At 45.6% G+C, this 17,758-nt stretch overlaps 2 protein-coding genes across 4 annotated transcripts in view; one reads left to right on the forward strand and one right to left on the reverse strand.

The window, feature by feature from the left end:
• peli3 (pellino E3 ubiquitin protein ligase family member 3) overlaps window positions 1–3,651 on the reverse strand; it is a 39,785-nt gene extending 36,134 nt beyond the window's left edge. For 2 of the 3 annotated variants that reach the window (XM_083639819.1, XM_083639820.1), the window contains exons 1-2: window positions 3,555–3,651; window positions 2,581–2,740 (exon numbers count right to left, since the gene is read on the reverse strand). The gene's annotated coding sequence lies outside the window, so the exon portion shown is untranslated. Of the gene's footprint in view, window positions 1–2,419; window positions 2,434–2,580; window positions 2,741–3,554 lie in introns of those variants that run through there. The other variant, XM_083639821.1, reaches the window with a different exon arrangement.
• Window positions 3,652–3,658: 7 nt separating this feature from the next.
• Window positions 3,659–16,754, forward strand: rce1a (Ras converting CAAX endopeptidase 1a; the record flags this gene model as incomplete). The annotated part of the gene is made up of 8 exons (XM_083640192.1): window positions 3,659–3,798; window positions 6,289–6,391; window positions 6,788–6,871; window positions 10,294–10,372; window positions 11,466–11,633; window positions 15,313–15,384; window positions 16,001–16,063; window positions 16,525–16,754. The coding sequence occupies 8 exons, from the start codon at window positions 3,659–3,661 to the stop codon at window positions 16,752–16,754; spliced, it is 939 nt and encodes a 312-aa protein (XP_083496318.1).
• Window positions 16,755–17,758: the final 1,004 nt, after the last annotated feature.

A 17,758-nucleotide genomic window follows, 5' to 3' on the forward strand; every position in this document is an offset into this window, starting at 1 on the left:
TATTTATTGTATATTTTACTTTATAAAACGGCTCTCTCAAATCAAGCAATCTGATTGGTTCACAGCCATTGTATAAATCCAATAACCCACTCCAATAACCCATGGCCATGGGTTATTGGTTGCCATGGCAACTCTCTTACTAAAAGCCTTTGGTTACCTCAAAAAAAAAAAATGGCGGAGACAGCTGTCAGATCCTTGTGAATCGATCTTCGCTTATAACTTTACTAATACTTCGCAGAAAATTATGTTTTGTACAAGAATAGACGCGGGCTAATGTCTTCTTTGCAAAAAAAAGGCTGTTAACCCCGCATTTAACCCCGCATTTAACCCCGTAACGTTAGTTGGTGTCGGGCTTTGCAGAAAGCACTCAGCTTCTCAGCAAGCGCAGAGAATGCAGCGCTGCGCTCGAGCTGCCTGTCGGGCTTTCCAGAAAGCTCTCAGCTTCTCAGCAAGCGCCAGGATTGGCCAATGTCAACTTCAGTCTCCAGAACGATCCAATCAAATCACCCGCACGTTCTTGCGGTCCCGCCTTACAGTAGTGTTTCAACTGACTCTATCAGAATACCATGCCAGTCGGACTTATAGTATTATTATTATTATTATATTATCATACTTGGAAACCGTTTTATAAGAGCTGCGTGTGTTGTGGCATATATCCCGCTGCTCAGCAGTTATCCCACTCGGCCTGCGGCCTCGTGGGATAACAGCTGATCAGCGGGATATATTCGCCACAACACACTGGCTCTCATGCTATATTGCTTAAGTATTCGTCTTTAACAGGTGCTTTTACTGTAATAACATCTAGGGACGGACATTGCAAATTAGCTTAGGCTACAAATTCTGTGATACATGACATTAGACGTTTCTTGGTAAATGTTATATGTACCGGTAAGTGTATCCGTCCCTAATGATAAAAGGAAAAAAAATAAAGTTGTTTTATTTGCAAGACGTTTTCAAATTAAGCTTAATTTGCTTTCCAATTTCACACCGTTATTGTGAAACAAAATGTTACGCTGTGGACCAACGTATTACACATTTTTGGGGGAGATGGCGTTTAACATAAATGATCCGATGTCTGATATTTTATCCTAGAATAAAATTGCCTAGGTGGACGGCCGGTGTCCATCCGTCAGTCACGATTTGCGCCACGTTTTGTGTCAGTAAAGTGCGGCCCGATGTCACTTTCGTGACATTGGCCGACCGATACCACACCACCCCGCCCTACACACACACACACACACACACACACACACGGCAAACACAAAAAGCAGTTTATCTCGAGAACCGTTTGTCCAATTGACTTCAAACTTGGGGAGTGCGATTAGCAGGACCTGATGGAGTGCAGTGCCGAATTTTGTGCAATTCGGCAAAGTGGTTTATCTCGAGATTGAGAACCATTCTACGGATTGACTTCAAACCTTACACACACAATACAATACCGGGCCGGAGTCCCAGTTGAAGGCCGTGGAGCGGGAAATATCGCTCCACGATATAAAAGGGAAATATCGGCCCCTTATATCAGCAACCCATATCAGTCTAACCCTAATCACATTATATATCGTTCCTGCGGGGGTAGGGGGGGTGGGGTTACCTGATCTCATATACTCCCAAATACCTGTAAGCTAAAAACATTAGCCATGGCCCAGCTAAGTGAAACACTGGTGGCAATCTCTATATTCTTAATCATCCCCACTGACTGGAGGCCTCTCTTCAGCAACCAAACAGCCCCCCCCCCCCCCCCCCCCCCCCCCCCGGAACCATCTAGATTCTCAATGGAATATTATATGAGAATATGCGCAAAACAAACAAAAACGTACGCCTACAATGGTGCTTGGCTGCTGAAGTGATGCGGGATGGAGTGGGGGGGGGGGGCTCCTCTTATTGGTCACGATTGCAGCGGATTGCGTTTCCCCACGCGGTTTATGGACGGCCGCGCGCACTTCTCCAAGGGGGGGGGCAACGTTTTTTTATTATTATTATTAATATTATTATTTAGGGGTCCAAAAACACACCACATACCCTATACTACTTCTTGTATACAGCTTATTGTGGGGGGGAAAGAGGCTCGTGACACATCTGTCATTTGTTTGTTTCTTTGTTGTTTTTAAATTGGTGTTAATGGTGGTCAACGGGTTCCCAAATTAGCTAATTTCCTGCGTATTTCCCAAAGCCCCATGCAGACACGCTGGGTCTGTACACAAGGGATTCCACTGCACACAGAGACAATACACACGCTACATTGGGAGACGGCATCACGCGCAGTCGCACTCGCACGCGCGCACACACACACACCCTTTACGCACGCGCGCGTGCACACACGTATACAGACAGTGGTGTGGAGGTAAACCTCCGTCATAATAACGCAAACCACTGAACGCTGTTTACAGCAGTTTGACACCCATACTAGTAGGCTACTCACCGTGATGCAGGCTATCAATTCAAACATTCATGTCATCCTGAAGAAGGAAAAAAAAACAATAGTATAATATTCCACATCATAAGCAGGTGACTTGAGATGGCTTGTCCTAAAGCAGAGAGCTAGGCAGGCCCATACTAAAGATGAAATAAACAGCTCCGTACCCGCTTGATGTTTGCCGATGGAGGTCTGGAGCAGGCTCGGGCGGGTTTTGAATGCAGATGCCTGGGTTTAGTGTTTAGTCCCCGGTCTGTCCGTGCTGCAGATGGCTGAGTTTTAGTGTTTAGTCCCCGGTCTGTCCGTGCTGCATGGAGAGGCTGTGTGCTGTGGAAGAGGGAGGCAGGCAACGTGAGGAGCGGCCCAGGCATCGCCTCTCCTCCACTCACAACACACAGATACACACACACACACGCGCACACACACACGCACACACACGCGCACGCACGCAGACGGACCAGTGCTCACGCCTCTCTCTCTTTATTGCTCGCTCTCTCTCTCTCTCGCTCACTCTCTCTCTCGCTTCAGGAAAAAGAAAACGTACCCACCCCTATGGTACCCACGAATCTTCTGATGCCTTCAAGTGCTCCTATAATAAGCTCAGAATTCATGCACACCCCCAGCCCCAACTATCCAGATTTTTCGATTTATGCAGAATTGCTGTACTTTTAAAATTAATTATCTTCTAAGTTTAAAATTGGCTAAGTGGGCGGCGGTGTCTGTCACGATTGTGATGCCATCACACTGATGCCATCACAATCGTGATGGCTTTTGAAGCGTGTGTTTAGAAAACGCATTTACGTTCCAAAAGTCATAAAAGTTATTCACGTTTGTGAAGACATGCAGAACCCAGATTCGCGTTTCCATAAACTTTTGTTAACCACAGACCTTATTTTATGCATTTAAGTTAAACCCCCATGTTAAATCTCATAGTCTTTTCCACTGAAGAACCCGGAAGTATATTTCCGGACTAATTCCTGTGGCTCAGTTAAACGTTTTATTTTGAAAGTTATGACCGGAAAATCTGTTTCACATGGCTGACTTGACGCTAGTGCGCGGGGGGTGCGTCGCATAGTGCGTCGTGCGTGTTGACGTACAATTCCAGCGCCAGGGAAGCTAGCATCCACGCTAACAAGCTTACCTCCATGTTTGGAAAGGGACAACTCCACAGCTGCTGTTGGCTAGCTTATGTTTGAGCGGATTAGATGGTGGAGGAGCCTTGTGGGTTTGGAGTCCCGGTCAGACATGGAGACAGAGCCAGAGCCCGGCCTGACCACAGACACGAGCAGCAGCCACGGCCTCTGCTGCCTGTCCGTGCTGTGCTGCCTGCTGCTCGCCTGCTCCTATGTAGGCAGTCTATACGTCTGGAGGAGTCACCTGCCCAGGTGAGGCCACGTTCGTGTTCGTGTGTGTGTGTGTGTGTGTGTGTGTGTGTGTGTGTGTGTGTGTGTGTGTGTGTGTGTGTGTGTGTGTGTGTGTGTGTGTGTGTGTGTGTGTGTGTGTGTGTGTGTGTGTGTGTGTGTGTGTGTGTGTCTCTCTCTCTCTGTCTCTGTCTCTGTCTCTCTCTCTCTGTGTGTGTGTCTCTGTGTGTGTCTCTCTCTGTGTGTGTGAGAGAGAGTGAGAGTGAGTCACCTGCCCAGGTGAGGCCACACTCTGTGTATGTGCGTGCTGTAGCCTGTGCTGCCTGTTTAGCCAGTGGGCAAGCTGAGCTCTGAGGTTTTCCCATGAGGACGTGCAACTAATCCTGAAAGCTGTAATTCCTCGAATGGCCACTTGAGGCAGGACTCAGAAGTCCCGTCGTTCCCATTGTTACCCCATGTTAATGCCCCACTTTGTAACAGTGATTAAGCATAGACCAGACTAGCCCCAAAGTCACCATAACTACTGTACTTTGTGTATATATAATATATACACTTGTGCAGTATTTAGGGTCACATAGCGTTCCAATAGGCAATAGGGGGGGACGACTGACGTCCGATTGCAGATCCGAAGATATGATAGTCCTCCTAGGGAAGCCAGTAATTTAGCGGGGGCTGTTAAAATGACACTGCTGCGTGAAACAACCGTTTAAAAGCAGTCTTTCCACAGCCAGAAATGTCAATTTTTGTTGGGTGTTAAAATAAAAACGCTGGAAACTGGAGCCCATGCAGTGTGTGAGCTTTTTATTCATTTTTTCACATGATGAGACCCTTATGGCTCAATTCCACCACATTTTACAGCCCTGCACAGCCCGTCACCACTCGGCTCTACTTGCTTCAACCCGATGGACGTTCTGCTTCGACCGCCCTTCATCTGCCCCCGCCCACACCTGGTCGTCACAGCGACCGCATATCTGCCCTCCACCCATGTTCTGAAATAGGCTATAACATAACGTTACAATTAAATCCATACACAGAACTTTTAAACTGTTTATGAAATACTGGTGCCTCTAAATTACCTACAGTGTGTGTGTGTGTGTGTGTGTGTGTGTGAGAGAGAGAGAGAGAGAGAGCAGTGCTGGCATGATCACAGTCCTTGATCCTGGCCTGAGCAGCCAGCTCATAGCATCACAGCATGTTGGGCGGGTGTTACAGTGTACATGGGCAAAAGTGACAATCGACCAGGAGAATGGATATCACTTTGTTGTTAGTCAAAACTCACAAGCGCTGCACGAGGGACGGGCGCGAGGGACGGGGGTTGCGCTAGAGTGAAGCCTCTACCCCCGCGGCCTCTCACCAGGCAAAACCGCGGCTTCACCAGGCGCCTGCGGCCTAGCGGAGCCGACGCAGCACTAACTACACAAGCGCTTCAGAGCAGCGGACTTTTGGACAATTGAAACCACCGCGCCGATTTTATTTCACCAGAGGCGAAGGCAGCAAAACAAAAGACTGATAGAAAAGCATAATAGAAGAGAAAAGAAGGTAAACTGGTATGCAGCGCTGCATTGACAGTCAGTAGGATATAGAGAGTAAACACGATTCTGCCTGACCAATCAGTCGCCTACAATGTTTTCACGTCACGGTATGGACCCGGGTTCGCAGAATAGAACCCCGACGAGGCAGGTACTAAAAGTAGCCCAGCTCAGCCCCAAATCTAACCGAGCTGGGCCGGTTTATACCGGTGGGATGAGACCAAAAGTCGAGTCGAGCGGAGCGGGACCGCGCTACTAGCTGCGGTGGGATTGGGCCATTAGTGTGGAAAATACAGTGTGGAAAATAGGGGTCCAGGTTGAAAAAAACACACAAAATTATCCTTTAATGACGATGGGATTATTTTCACCGGACCTGGTGACCAGCATCATTTTAATTTGTCGGACTTTGATTAGTTATAATAAACTCAGCGGCCATGGTGGTTCACGCGTCACGCCTCATTTCAATCCGGGAGGGGTGGATGTAACCTGAAAGCACACCCCGGGGCGGAAATATGGCGGGGCTGCTTGGTTGGTGTGAACGGTGTGAACACAGTTTCTGTATACTGACTGAAAACAAACATTGCCCTAACTGAAAGAGGGTAGAGAGGCGGGACATAGCATGTGGATGATTTGATTTGACCATTCTGGGGACTGGAGTTCACGTTGGCCAATCCTGCCGCTTGAATGCCGCTCGATGGATCAATGGATCCCACCGGAGTTGAGGGCAGAACAAGCCCGCACCGCTCCCTTCTGAACGGCAATATTGCGGGATCTCTGTGTGAAAGTGGCTTAGGGGAGGCTCACTCTCCCACACTTTGAAAACCCCTGACCGAAGACATTAGCATTAATAGCATACACAGTATCAACATTGATTATTATTTGTTATGATCACTTTAAACTGGCTATTGAGTCATTTAGCTTCTCTCTCTCCCTCTTTCTCTCCATCTCTGTCTCTCTCTCTCTCTCTCATGTTTTCCATGGTCAGGGATCACCCAGCAGTGATCAAGAGGCGCTTCACCAGTGTGCTGGTGGTGTCTGGCCTGTCACCTGTCTTCGTGTGGGCATGGAGAGAGTTCACAGGCATCAGGGTGAGTGTCTCTCTGCCTAGTTGATAATGCCATTTCCTGTTATTACAGTGACTACGTTGACATTTTGTTTTATTACAGTTAGTACGTTTACATTTCCTGTTATTACAGTGACAACATTGACATTTCCTGTTAGATAGATAGATAGATAGATTGATTGTCCTTTTCTGAGTAATAGTGGAATATTAGTGTGCATATCAACATAATGAAAGCTATAATCATTTTTGTTTCGGCTGATCGGAGACTACTAAATTGCAACCATTATAATCTGCTGTCAAATGCAGAGGGACACAGACTGGCTTTTTACTTTGTGTGTGTGTGTGTGTGTGTGTGTGTGTGTGTGTGTGTGTGTGTGTGTGTGTGTGTGTGTGTGTGTGTGTGTGTGTGTGTGTGTCTCAGCCTGGCCCGTCGCTGCTGGCTCTTATGGGGATCCGGTTTGAGGGCCTGGTCCCTGCAGTCATACTCCCCCTGCTGCTCACCATGGTAACTACACCTTCCTATGATGATGATGATGATGATGATGATGATCCACTCTGGAGAGATTTAGAGGATAGCTTCGTCCTTGCTGTCTTTGGCCAGTATAGAGAGCCGCAGGAACGAGTCCGGAAATCATCGATGCTAACAATCCTGGTTCGTCACTGTTTTCGTCTATGGGATTTTTGAATGGGTTTTTGGGGCGATGCTTCTAATAAGGTCTCTGGGCAATGCAAGCGTAATCAAACGCGAACCAGTGTTCAGTAATATCATCTTCACACATGAGGACCACTTTCATGAGTTTTTAAGCTTTTACGTGCCGTTAAAAGGGCGGCTAGCTAGCAAACGGCTAAATGAGACTACACTGTTGAGTCGACGGGGATATTATACGTCAATAACGTCATCACTTCAAAGGACGAACATGGAAATTCTCTTTCCCTCACCTGGTTCAGCCCGGGGTAATCAGTGCACAGCAGCGCACACATCAACAACACTCCAGGTTGAGTGGTGACGTGACGGGGAAACCTATGCTACACTGTGTGTAGTTCTGAATTAGCTTAGCACGAGTTTTTATGCCTCCGCCGGCGATAGCCAGGCCGGAGGCATTATGGATCCGGGTTGTCCGTCCGTACGGCCGTACGGCCGTCCGTCCGTACGTCCGTCCGTACGATGTTTGTTAACGCGATATCTGAGGAACGCCTGGACGGAATTTCATCAAATTTCCCTCAAACATCGACTTAGACTCAAGGATGATTTGATTAGATTTTGGTGGTCAAAGGTCAAAGTTCAAGGTCACTGTGACCTCTCGAACGCCATTTTCAAGCTTGTTAACGCGATATCTCAGGAATGCCTTGACGGAATTTAATCAAACTTGTCTCAAACATCGACTTGGACTCAAGGATGAACTGATTAGATTTTGGTGGTCAAAGGTCAAAGGTCAAAGTCACTGTGACCTCTCGAATGCCATTTTCAAGCTTGTTAACGCGATATCTCAGGAATGCCTTGACGGAATTTAATCAAACTTGTCTCAAACATCGACTTGGACTCAAGGATGAACTGATTACATTTTGGTGGTCAAAGGTCAAGGTCACTGTGACCTCTCAAACGCCATTTTCCAGCTTAACGCGATATCTCATGAATACCTTGACGGAATTTCATCAAATTTGCCTCAAACATCTACTTAGACTCAAGGATGAACTGATTACATTTTGGTGGTCAAAAGTCAAAGGTCAAGGTCACTGTCACCTCTCGAACGCCATTTTCAAGCTTGTTAACGTGATATCTCAGGAATGCCTTGACGGAATTTAATCAAACTTGTCTCAAACATCGACTTGGACTCAAGGATGAACTGATTAAATTTTGCTGGTCAAAGGTCAAAGGTCATGGTCACTGTGACCTCTCAAACGCCATTTTCCAGCTTGTTAACGCGATATCTCACAAATGCCTTGGCGGACTTTCATCAAATTTGCCTCAAACATCGCCTTAGACTCAAGGATGATCTGATTAGACTTTGGTGGTCAAAGGTCAAGGTGAGCTCTCGAACGCCATTTTCAAGCTTGTTAACGCGATATCTCAGGAATGCCTTGACGGAATTTAATCAAACTTGTCTCAAACACCGACTTGGACTCAAGGATGAACTGATTACATTTTGGTGGTCAAAGTTCAAGGTCACTGTGACCTCTCACACACCCAATTTCCAAGCTCTGTAACGCAACATCACAGGAGCGCCTTGACGGAATCTCTTCCAATTTGCCTCAAATGGCGATTTGGACCCCATAATGAACTAATGGCGGAGGCATAAGTCCGCCTTGCGGTCGTTCTAGTTTACTTCTAGGGCTCGCATTTACGCTTCAAAACTCATGAAAGTGGTCCTCATGTGTGAAGATTATCCCGCTGAACACTGGTTCGCGTTTGATTAAGCTTGCGTTGCCCACAGACCTTATTTGAAGCATCGCGCCAAAAACCCATTCAAAAATCCCATAGGCAGAAACAGTGAAGAACCAGGAAAGTCCGGGACTTCCGCGTTCCGACTACAAAAATACGTCATCCCTGTGGCTCTCTATTGGCCTTTATATAGAGTACCACAAGGATCGACCATTTTTATCATTTTTGAAGGGTTTTCTGAAAATCCTGATAAAATAAAAGTAATGTTGTGTTCTTGGTAAGGCCCGAGGGAGAGCACAAGTGGGCCCGGTTTTTAGTGATTTTATAGTTGTCCAAAAACCAGCTCTGTTTCCCTGTGCATTACTGAGAGAAGATAAACAAAAATCACATGTAGCTTTTCTGATTACACCGATACATTTATTACGCAGTTTCCTAAAAAGTAGCCAGTCTGCTGGACTACCAGTGGATCTAGCTTTCGACCAGGCAGAGTCCCTGAGTCGAAGGGCTCTAGTCAGATAGATATCTTAACACAATAAATGCATTAATCTCTCAATTGGGTATTTATCATGAGAGATTATATAGTTTGCAATCTAGAGGTCGAAATGTCTCCATACGTCCATTAAACTTGTTATGAATTTCTGGCCCTTCGAGTGTTAAAGCTATGGGCTGGGGCAAACAGAGCTGATGTCCCACTGGTCTTGACTGTGTCTCCTGTGCTCAGGTGTTTCTGACTGTCTCCTGTGCTCAGGTGTTTCTGACTGTGTCTCCTGTGCTCAGGTGTTTCTGACTGTCTCCTGTGCTCAGGTGTTTCTGACTGTCTCCTGTGCTCAGGTGTTTCTGACTGTCTCCTGTGCTCAGGTGTTTCTGACTGTCTCCTGTGCTCAGGTGCTGTTTCTGACTGTCTCCTGTGCTCAGGTGTTTCTGACTGTGTCTCCTGTGCTCAGGTGTTTCTGACTGTCTCCTGTGCTCAGGTGTTTCTGACTGTGTCTCCTGTGCTCAGGTGTTTCTGACTGTGTCTCCTGTGCTCATGTACTGTTTCTGACTGTCTCCTGTGCTCATGTACTGTTTCTGACTGTCTCCTGTGCTCAGGTGTTTCTGACTGTCTCCTGTGCTCATGTCCTGTTTCTGACTGTGTCTCCTGTGCTCAGGTGTTTCTGACTGTGTCTCCTGTGCTCAGGTGTTTCTGACTGTCTCCTGTGCTCATGTCCTGTTTCTGACTGTCTCCTGTGCTCAGGTGTTTCTGACTGTGTCTCCTGTGCTCAGGTGTTTCTGACTGTCTCCTGTGCTCATGTGTTTCTGACTGTCTCCTGTGCTCAGGTGTTTCTGACTGTCTCCTGTGCTCATGTCCTGTTTCTGACTGTGTCTCCTGTGCTCAGGTGTTTCTGACTGTGTCTCCTGTGCTCAGGTGTTTCTGACTGTCTCCTGTGCTCAGGTGTTTCTGACTGTCTCCTGTGCTCAGGTGTTTCTGACTGTCTCCTGTGCTCATGTCCTGTTTCTGACTGTGTCTCCTGTGCTCAGGTGTTTGTGACTGTGTCTCCTGTGCTCAGGTGCTGTTCCTGGGCCCGCTCATGCAGCTGGCCATGGACTGTCCCTGGAGCTTCATAGATGGCATCCAGGTGGCCTGTGGTGAGACAGCCCACTTTCCTTCTTACTTATAGGGTCTTTTCAAACCCACTGTCACTTTGATTTGCTCCAAATCTGGGAACAAGTTGTCTCAGTTGGTCTGCAATTAGGGATGGGGCCGATCCGATCCAATATCTGTATCAGGTGCCGATACTGGCACTAATTCGCGGATTTTTTGCAATTCCAGCGCGGGCCGCACATGGGCCGCTGGCCGTAATTTGCCCATGTATAATAGTATCCTTCTTTGCCTCGTATATTTTCTTAATTTTGTCTGCTTTTTGCAAGGTATATTTAAAAAAAAAAATCTTTAATTGGCCAAATCTTTGCCTATACTGTATATTCAAGAAAAATATTGGTATCGGCATAATATCGGTATCGGCAGATATCCAAATTCAGGTATCGGAATCGGATCGGAAGTGAAAAAATGTGGATCGGTGCATCCCTATTTGCAATATTTCAACAGAAGTTATCATTAATTAAGTGACTTGAATTTAATTTATTCTACTATTTTATTTTGAATTGCCCTATATTAATTTTATTTGAGGACAAGCTCTTGCTTTAATTTTATTTGAGAGATTTTATGTTGGACTGTTAAAGAGAATGAGATGGTTAAATAAAATACAGAAATTGAGAAGTTTTTGGTTATTTATTTGTTTTGGGTAAATTTATTGTTATATAATAAAACAATTAAATAAAAAAGAATCGTTAGATTAATCGACTAATCGAAAAAATAATCGTTAGTCGAATCGATAAGAAAATAATCGTTTGGGACAGCCCTACTCACGAATGCCATTTTCTAGATCGTTAATGCGATATCTCAAGAAGGCCTTGACGGAATTTCTTCACATTTGGCTCAAACGTCAAAGTCTGGACAGACATGGATGTCGACTGCTCACTTGTTGGCAGAGGCATACATCTGCGGTGCGGTCGTTCTAGTTTGACCGTTTTGAAGCCTAGAATATGGGAGTGTGGCCGACGCCATCTTGGGGTTCTGATGCTAAGCTAACGTGCTAACATGCTGTGTCTCTATGGGGCAGACCCGTGGTTCTGACCCTAAGCTAACATGCTAATGCTCTGTGTGTCTCTCTGGGTGCAGACCCGTGGTTCTGGACACTGTGCCTCAGTGACATGCGCTGGCTAAGGAACCAGGTGGTGGCTCCGCTGACGGAGGAGCTGGTGTTCAGGGCCTGCATGCTGCCCATGCTGCTGCCCTGCGCCGGGCCAGCCACCGCCATCTTCACCTGCCCCCTCTTCTTTGGAGTGGGTGAGTGGCTGGGCGAGCCTCCAAAATGTTACAGGTTCGGTAAGATAGTTCCAGCAAGCTCGGTCTAGGGGCAACAAAACATCACCGAATCCCACAACATGAAATTATATGGCTGTCATTAGAGGTTAGGAGTGTAGCTCACCTGGTGTCTCTAGCTGGGTTTCCATCCAAATGTATCGCAACTGTAAGTCGCTTTGGATAAAAGCGTCTGCCAAATGACGTAATGTAATGTAATGCAACTTTTAATCGCATTTTCAGAAAGTCGGCAAAAGAAAATGCGAAATAATGCGCGTTTCCATCCACTGCTATTTTGCGAATTATAGAGCTGTCAATCACCTCGTGTATCAGGCTGTCTGAGCTGCTGATCAGCTGCTAGACCCGATATACAGCTCTATTAAACACATCTAACGTTATTCATTTAAAGTTCCTTGATGATCTAGACAAAGGTACCATAACGCCATTTCTGGATTAGCAGGTGCGACTCGGAAAGTATAACGTTATAATCCACGGAGCAGATAGTAAGTGAATAGCCTACAATTTCATTCAATTCTAGAACTGAGTCGCCTTAAAGTTAATATCCCAGTCTTCTTCTGTTTACCACGGCGGGTATTGTGCTGCGTATTTATGTTCAGTGTCAAGACACCATCCTATTGATGAAGATGCTTCACACGACATAACTGACAAACAACATTTTACAAAGGAAACGAAAAAGGGGGGAAACCTGCAAGAGACGCCGTCTCCCTTCTTCTGTATGGACACGTCAAAAAGCTCCCGATGGCAGCTTCCGGGCACGCTATATCCCTGCCCATAACCTCACTTCCTGAGCCAATCCCCCCTCCTCACTAATGACAGCCAGAAATACCAAGTTTGAATAACTCTGTGATCATACTGTATATAAGCAGTTACAAATTGATTAATTTATTTATCAAAGCACATATTTCAAAAAGATACAATCATTTCCTAATCAAACTGTGTGTTTCTATGCAAATAACCACTATAGATGACAATAACAAAGGAAAAGAATAACATTTAGAATTTTGGATTGTTTACACTGACTTTCAAGGCGGTTGAAATTATTTTTTGGGATGGTTCCTGGGCGGCGATGTCATTCTGCTGCTGCTGTTGTTTTGGTGAAAGTAATGCAAAAGTAGTGTAATAAGTAACAAGTTACTCTACACAGACAGTAATATTGTAAAGTAACGTATTAATTTCAAATGAAAGTAACTAGTAATATGCAGTATATTACATTTTGAAAGTAACTCGCCCAACACTGTATATAAGTAGGTTGGCCGATAGCCTTTGCTCAACTGTAAGCCATGTACAGTAAGACGTACATGCATGTCAGTTACGCTGGACCTAGGAGAGCACCCCAGGACCAGCCTAGCCGCATTGTTTTGTGCTACTTGTAACTTCCCTAGTAGACCTTTAAATGCAGATGACCATACCACAGAGCAATAATCCAAATGACATAGAACTAATGAACAAACAATTAAAGTAATTGGCAAAGTAATAATGGTGTAACAAACGATACACACTTTCTAGTAATGGCAACAGCTCTACCCATTTTGGCACCCACCCTGTTGATGTAATGATGCAATAATACTGATAATCGTGATAAATAAAAGTACAGATCTTCATGCATGTTGAGAGATAGATATATTGATAGATATATATATTGAGCTGATATAGTGCCGTAGAGACCAGGCATTTTATGGTTGACAAGTAACATTTGGTGAATAAAACCGTGTGTGTGTGTGTGTGTGTGTGTGTGTGTGTGTGTGTGTGTGTGTGTGTGTGTGTGTGTGTGTGTGTTGTAAACTGGCATTTACTCCTATTTTGTTATGAACCACATCAATGCTGGTCATATTGAAGCCCAGATGTGCTGGTACCATATGGCTCTCAGTAAACCTGGTGCAGTGTGCCCTCCAGTGGTTAAAATGAGCAGTGGTTAAAATGAGCAGCTGCTGTTGAGCTTTTGGTAAGATAATTCTTCCCACCAATTATAGAATAGTTATATTTGACAAGGTGAAAGTCAAGTGCCAAGTGTAATTTTTCAAAATGTGGGAGTAGGTGGAGGGAAGCCAAAACTGGGTGCAAAATGATTTTAACAATTTGTTTTCCGGTCCTTTTACTTTATTCTTATTCCACTTTCCGATCTTTCTTTAACTATGTTCAATCATAAGTAAGCTAGTTTTGCCAGCTATTTCTGTCTTTATTTTGGTTTTTAATTTCCAATTCTGGGTAGCATTGATGAGGTCTGGAAATAGTCTTAAATGTGGCTTACTGAAAGTAACCTGCATATTACCCTGCCTTTGTAATACAGAGTCTGTATATCCCAACGTTTCCAGCAAAGACAGAAATGCTGCTAGGGCCTAAAAAAAAAAAAAGTTTGGTTCCTGTTGGTTGTCAGTTGAGGTGATGGGTCGGTAGGGAATTTTTTATTTTTTTTTCCTTAAAATTCTGTGCAACTTTCGGCGGGGGCAAATGAGTAAGTTGCTGTGCACCAAACAGTATCTCGAATGTGGACGGAGTCGCGGTACTTTGAGCCGTCGAGGGCACAGGTTCTAGCTCTGCCGTGCACTTCAGTGCTAAATACCTGAATTGAAATAAAGCCATGACGCCACTGACGAGCGAACCAAGCTGCTGAGTGGGGGTCGACACCACATCGCTGGCGATATCCGTCCATTTGTCAGCTCTGTCCACTTTGCCGGCTGCTGATACGAATATACAAGCGCACTGTTTAACTTCCTGAAGCACGTTTTCAAATGATTTTAACCCCAATCTCACAATTTTGGTTGGCACGCTAGTGCTGCATGGGCAGAGAAGCGACACAAAGCACATGTCCGTCATGCTCCCTGCCATTTTCGTTTTAAAGTATCCGTAGCGAAAAGCACCTTCGCGCAGTGGCAAACCTCGCCCCTTAGCGCCACCGTCAAATCAACAAGCTCATAAAGTAAATTTGGGTCGCACGTAAATTGACAGGGTCGGTCGGAAACCGGAACCGAACACATTTTTTTTTAGGCCTAATGACATTTTGATGCATAGTCTCACGTGGTCAGAGCCACCGTCTTACGTCGGCATGCTTCCAGCGACGGAGGGTCTGAATCACAAGGCAGCATTTCCGGGTTTTGCTGTAGGAATTCCTATGGTCAAATCTGATTGGCTGGGCTGTTATGGAAGTTCGGTGTCGGTGCAATTTCGGGTCACCTACCAGATCGGCTCGGGCACGCATTGTGATTGGCTGTACGTTGGGCATGTGGGATTAACGTGGGCAAAATGGCCGACAGTTTTAGATTAGCTAACAAGCTACGCTAGTGATGTTATCAGACATGATAGACATTAAAAGTATGAATCATACAAACATTCAATGATCATGATTCAAGCGTTACAAGGGGGAGATGGATAGGATTCTGGGAATAGTTAGCACTCAGTCCAAGTCTTTTTCTGCTCGATCTAACTCCTGAAGACACGTGTTCTGGTGACCGATTATATTTGTTGCATGTACTCCTAATGACTGCAAGAAAAATGATAACCCTGAAATGGAGACAACCACAACCACCTACAGTGGGTCAATGGAAGCTAAAACTCAAGGAGGTTAATGTCATGGAAGCTCTAACTGCTAGATTACAATTAAAGTCTGACATGTTTCTAAGACATGTTTCTCTTCTTGTTGTTTCAGCCCACTTCCACCATGTGATTGAGCTGCTGCGCTTCAGACAGGGGACTGTGTCGGGGATCTTTCTCTCCGCAGGTAACCTCATTCATTGACACAGGCTCTGCCTCCTATGGGTCCATCATGACTGACAGAACACAGGCTCCGCCTCTTATGGGTCCATCATGACTGACAGAACACAGGCTCCGCCTCCTATGGGTCCATCATGACTGACAGAACACAGGCTCCGCCTCTTATGGGGCCATCATGACTGACAGAGATATGGATGTGCAGGGCCATATGATTTCCACAATGCAGAAAACGAGGACGGAATCATGGAATTTGGTAATAAAAATGGAATGGAATGGAAAACTGTAAAACATAGAATATTGTAAAATGTTCCATTTTGGCTGAAATTGTAAAAAAAAAATAGGCCTAATTATTGTACTAACCTTTTTCACCATTGTAAAATAGGCCTATAGAAATAATTCCGTTTTAGTTTGGGGTGTTTTAAGAGAGGGGTCGATCTCGCAAATTGGTTGTCACCAAATGGTTGAAACATGTCGAAGAGGCTGTCTGAGATGGATAAGTACTATCCCCGAAACTAAATTTAAAATGGGGGGGGGAGGGCAGAATAATTTGGCGGGGGGGTTCATATGGCCCTAGATATGGTAGGACAGAGTTGATCATGCTCTGTTTGTCCTGTCTGCCACAGTGTTCCAGTTCTCCTACACAGCCGTGTTTGGAGCCTACACGGCCTTCCTCTTCATCAGAACAGGTGAGGGCCTTTGCACTAGATGTTACACCTGCTCAACACACAACGTATTACTGTAGTATTATTGATAGAGCTACATTCGGTATTTTTCCTTTTTTAACCACAAATACTTCACATTTAGCAAATGGCAGAAGGTAGGCGTTGGAAGATCGGCTGAGCGATGCCTAAACACATATTCCAAGGATTGCATGCAGTAAATGTACGATGATTGAAAGAGCCTGTCATGGTTTTCTTAGACCTTTTTATGCCTCTGCCGGCGAGCCAGGCCGGAGGGATTATGATTTCGGGTTGTCCGTCCATCCGTCCGCCCGATGTTCGTTAACGCGATAGCTGAGGATCGCCTTGACAGAATTTCATCAAATTTGCCTCAAACATCCACTTGAACTAATGTTCACAGGTGTAGCATGCTCTGCATGCTCACGCAGCTCGCCTGTGCCTCCCATGCTTCATTGTTGTCCCCTCAGGTCATCTGGTGGGCCCGGTGCTGTGCCACTCCTTCTGCAACTACATGGGTTTCCCTGCCATCAGCACGGCCCTGGAGCACCCTCACCGCCTCACCCTGCTCTCCTGCTACCTGCTGGGGGTCTGCCTCTTCCTCTGCTCACTCTTCCCCCTCACGGACCCCCTCTTCTACGGCCTGCCCACCCCAGTCTGCACCCTGGCCCCTTACGCCAGCTCCCTCTGCCACTCCTGATGACCACCCAGCCTCCCCCGCAGTGTCCCTCACATTGGACCACAGGAGGCCCATTGGACTGTTCCATAGCGGTGCCCCATGCAGGGTCCGCTCCAAGCGCTTGCAGGAACTGGGTGGTGTTTTTGACAAGCAGGTTTGGAATTGGAGCGACAGCGCTAACAGCCATGTAGCTAAGCTAAGTTGCCATAGGCTTTTGGGGGAATAGAATATCCACTCCCTACGGTCAAGGTACATTACAGTTTATATTTAAGTCATTTAGCTGACATGAGCAGGTAGAGGTTCACTGTCTTGCTCAGAGGATACATGGCTATTGCTGGGATCGAACCCGAGACCCCCAGGATAGGATAGACCAGTATGCGGTCTAATGTAGACTCAATAGGAGGTAACGTTAAAGGTCAAATCCACCCTCGGATACTTTTACACTGTTGCATATAATCCATATGATTTTTAATGGAGTTACTTTGTGATTAAGCAGTTTATGGATTTCTCTCTGTGTCATTGTTGGCTGATCATGCTCCCGATCTTTGATTCTGAGGGACTGACACCAAAACCTCAGGTTTAGCGTTAAAGGAGAAGTTCGGTATTTTTCAACCTGGACCCTATTTTCATATTTTTTATAACTAAGTCATGTGAACAGAACTCTTTGAAATTGATGCAATATTGACCTAGATCGCTGCAGTTGGCAGCCGCTTTTTGCACATGCCCCTACGGCACTAAACAAGGTTGTTTTACCACTGACAGGATCCAATTATTTCAAAGGGATAGTTTCCATACTGCTCACCTAATGTAATCCAAGTCTCCACAAGCCCAGGTGAGCAGTATGGAAGCTATCTCTGTGAAATAATCTGATTCTGTCAGTGGTAAAAACAAGCTTCTTTAGTGCAGTAGGGGCATGTGGGAAAAGCGGCTGCCAACTGAAGTGATCTGGGTCTATAGTACTGCATCAATATCAAAGATTTCTACTCACATGAGTTATACATTAGTTATAGTTATACATTAAAAAC

This window comes from Poromitra crassiceps (genome assembly GCF_964638095.1).
Source record: "Poromitra crassiceps genome assembly, chromosome: 7".
NCBI lineage: Eukaryota > Metazoa > Chordata > Actinopteri > Beryciformes > Melamphaidae > Poromitra > Poromitra crassiceps.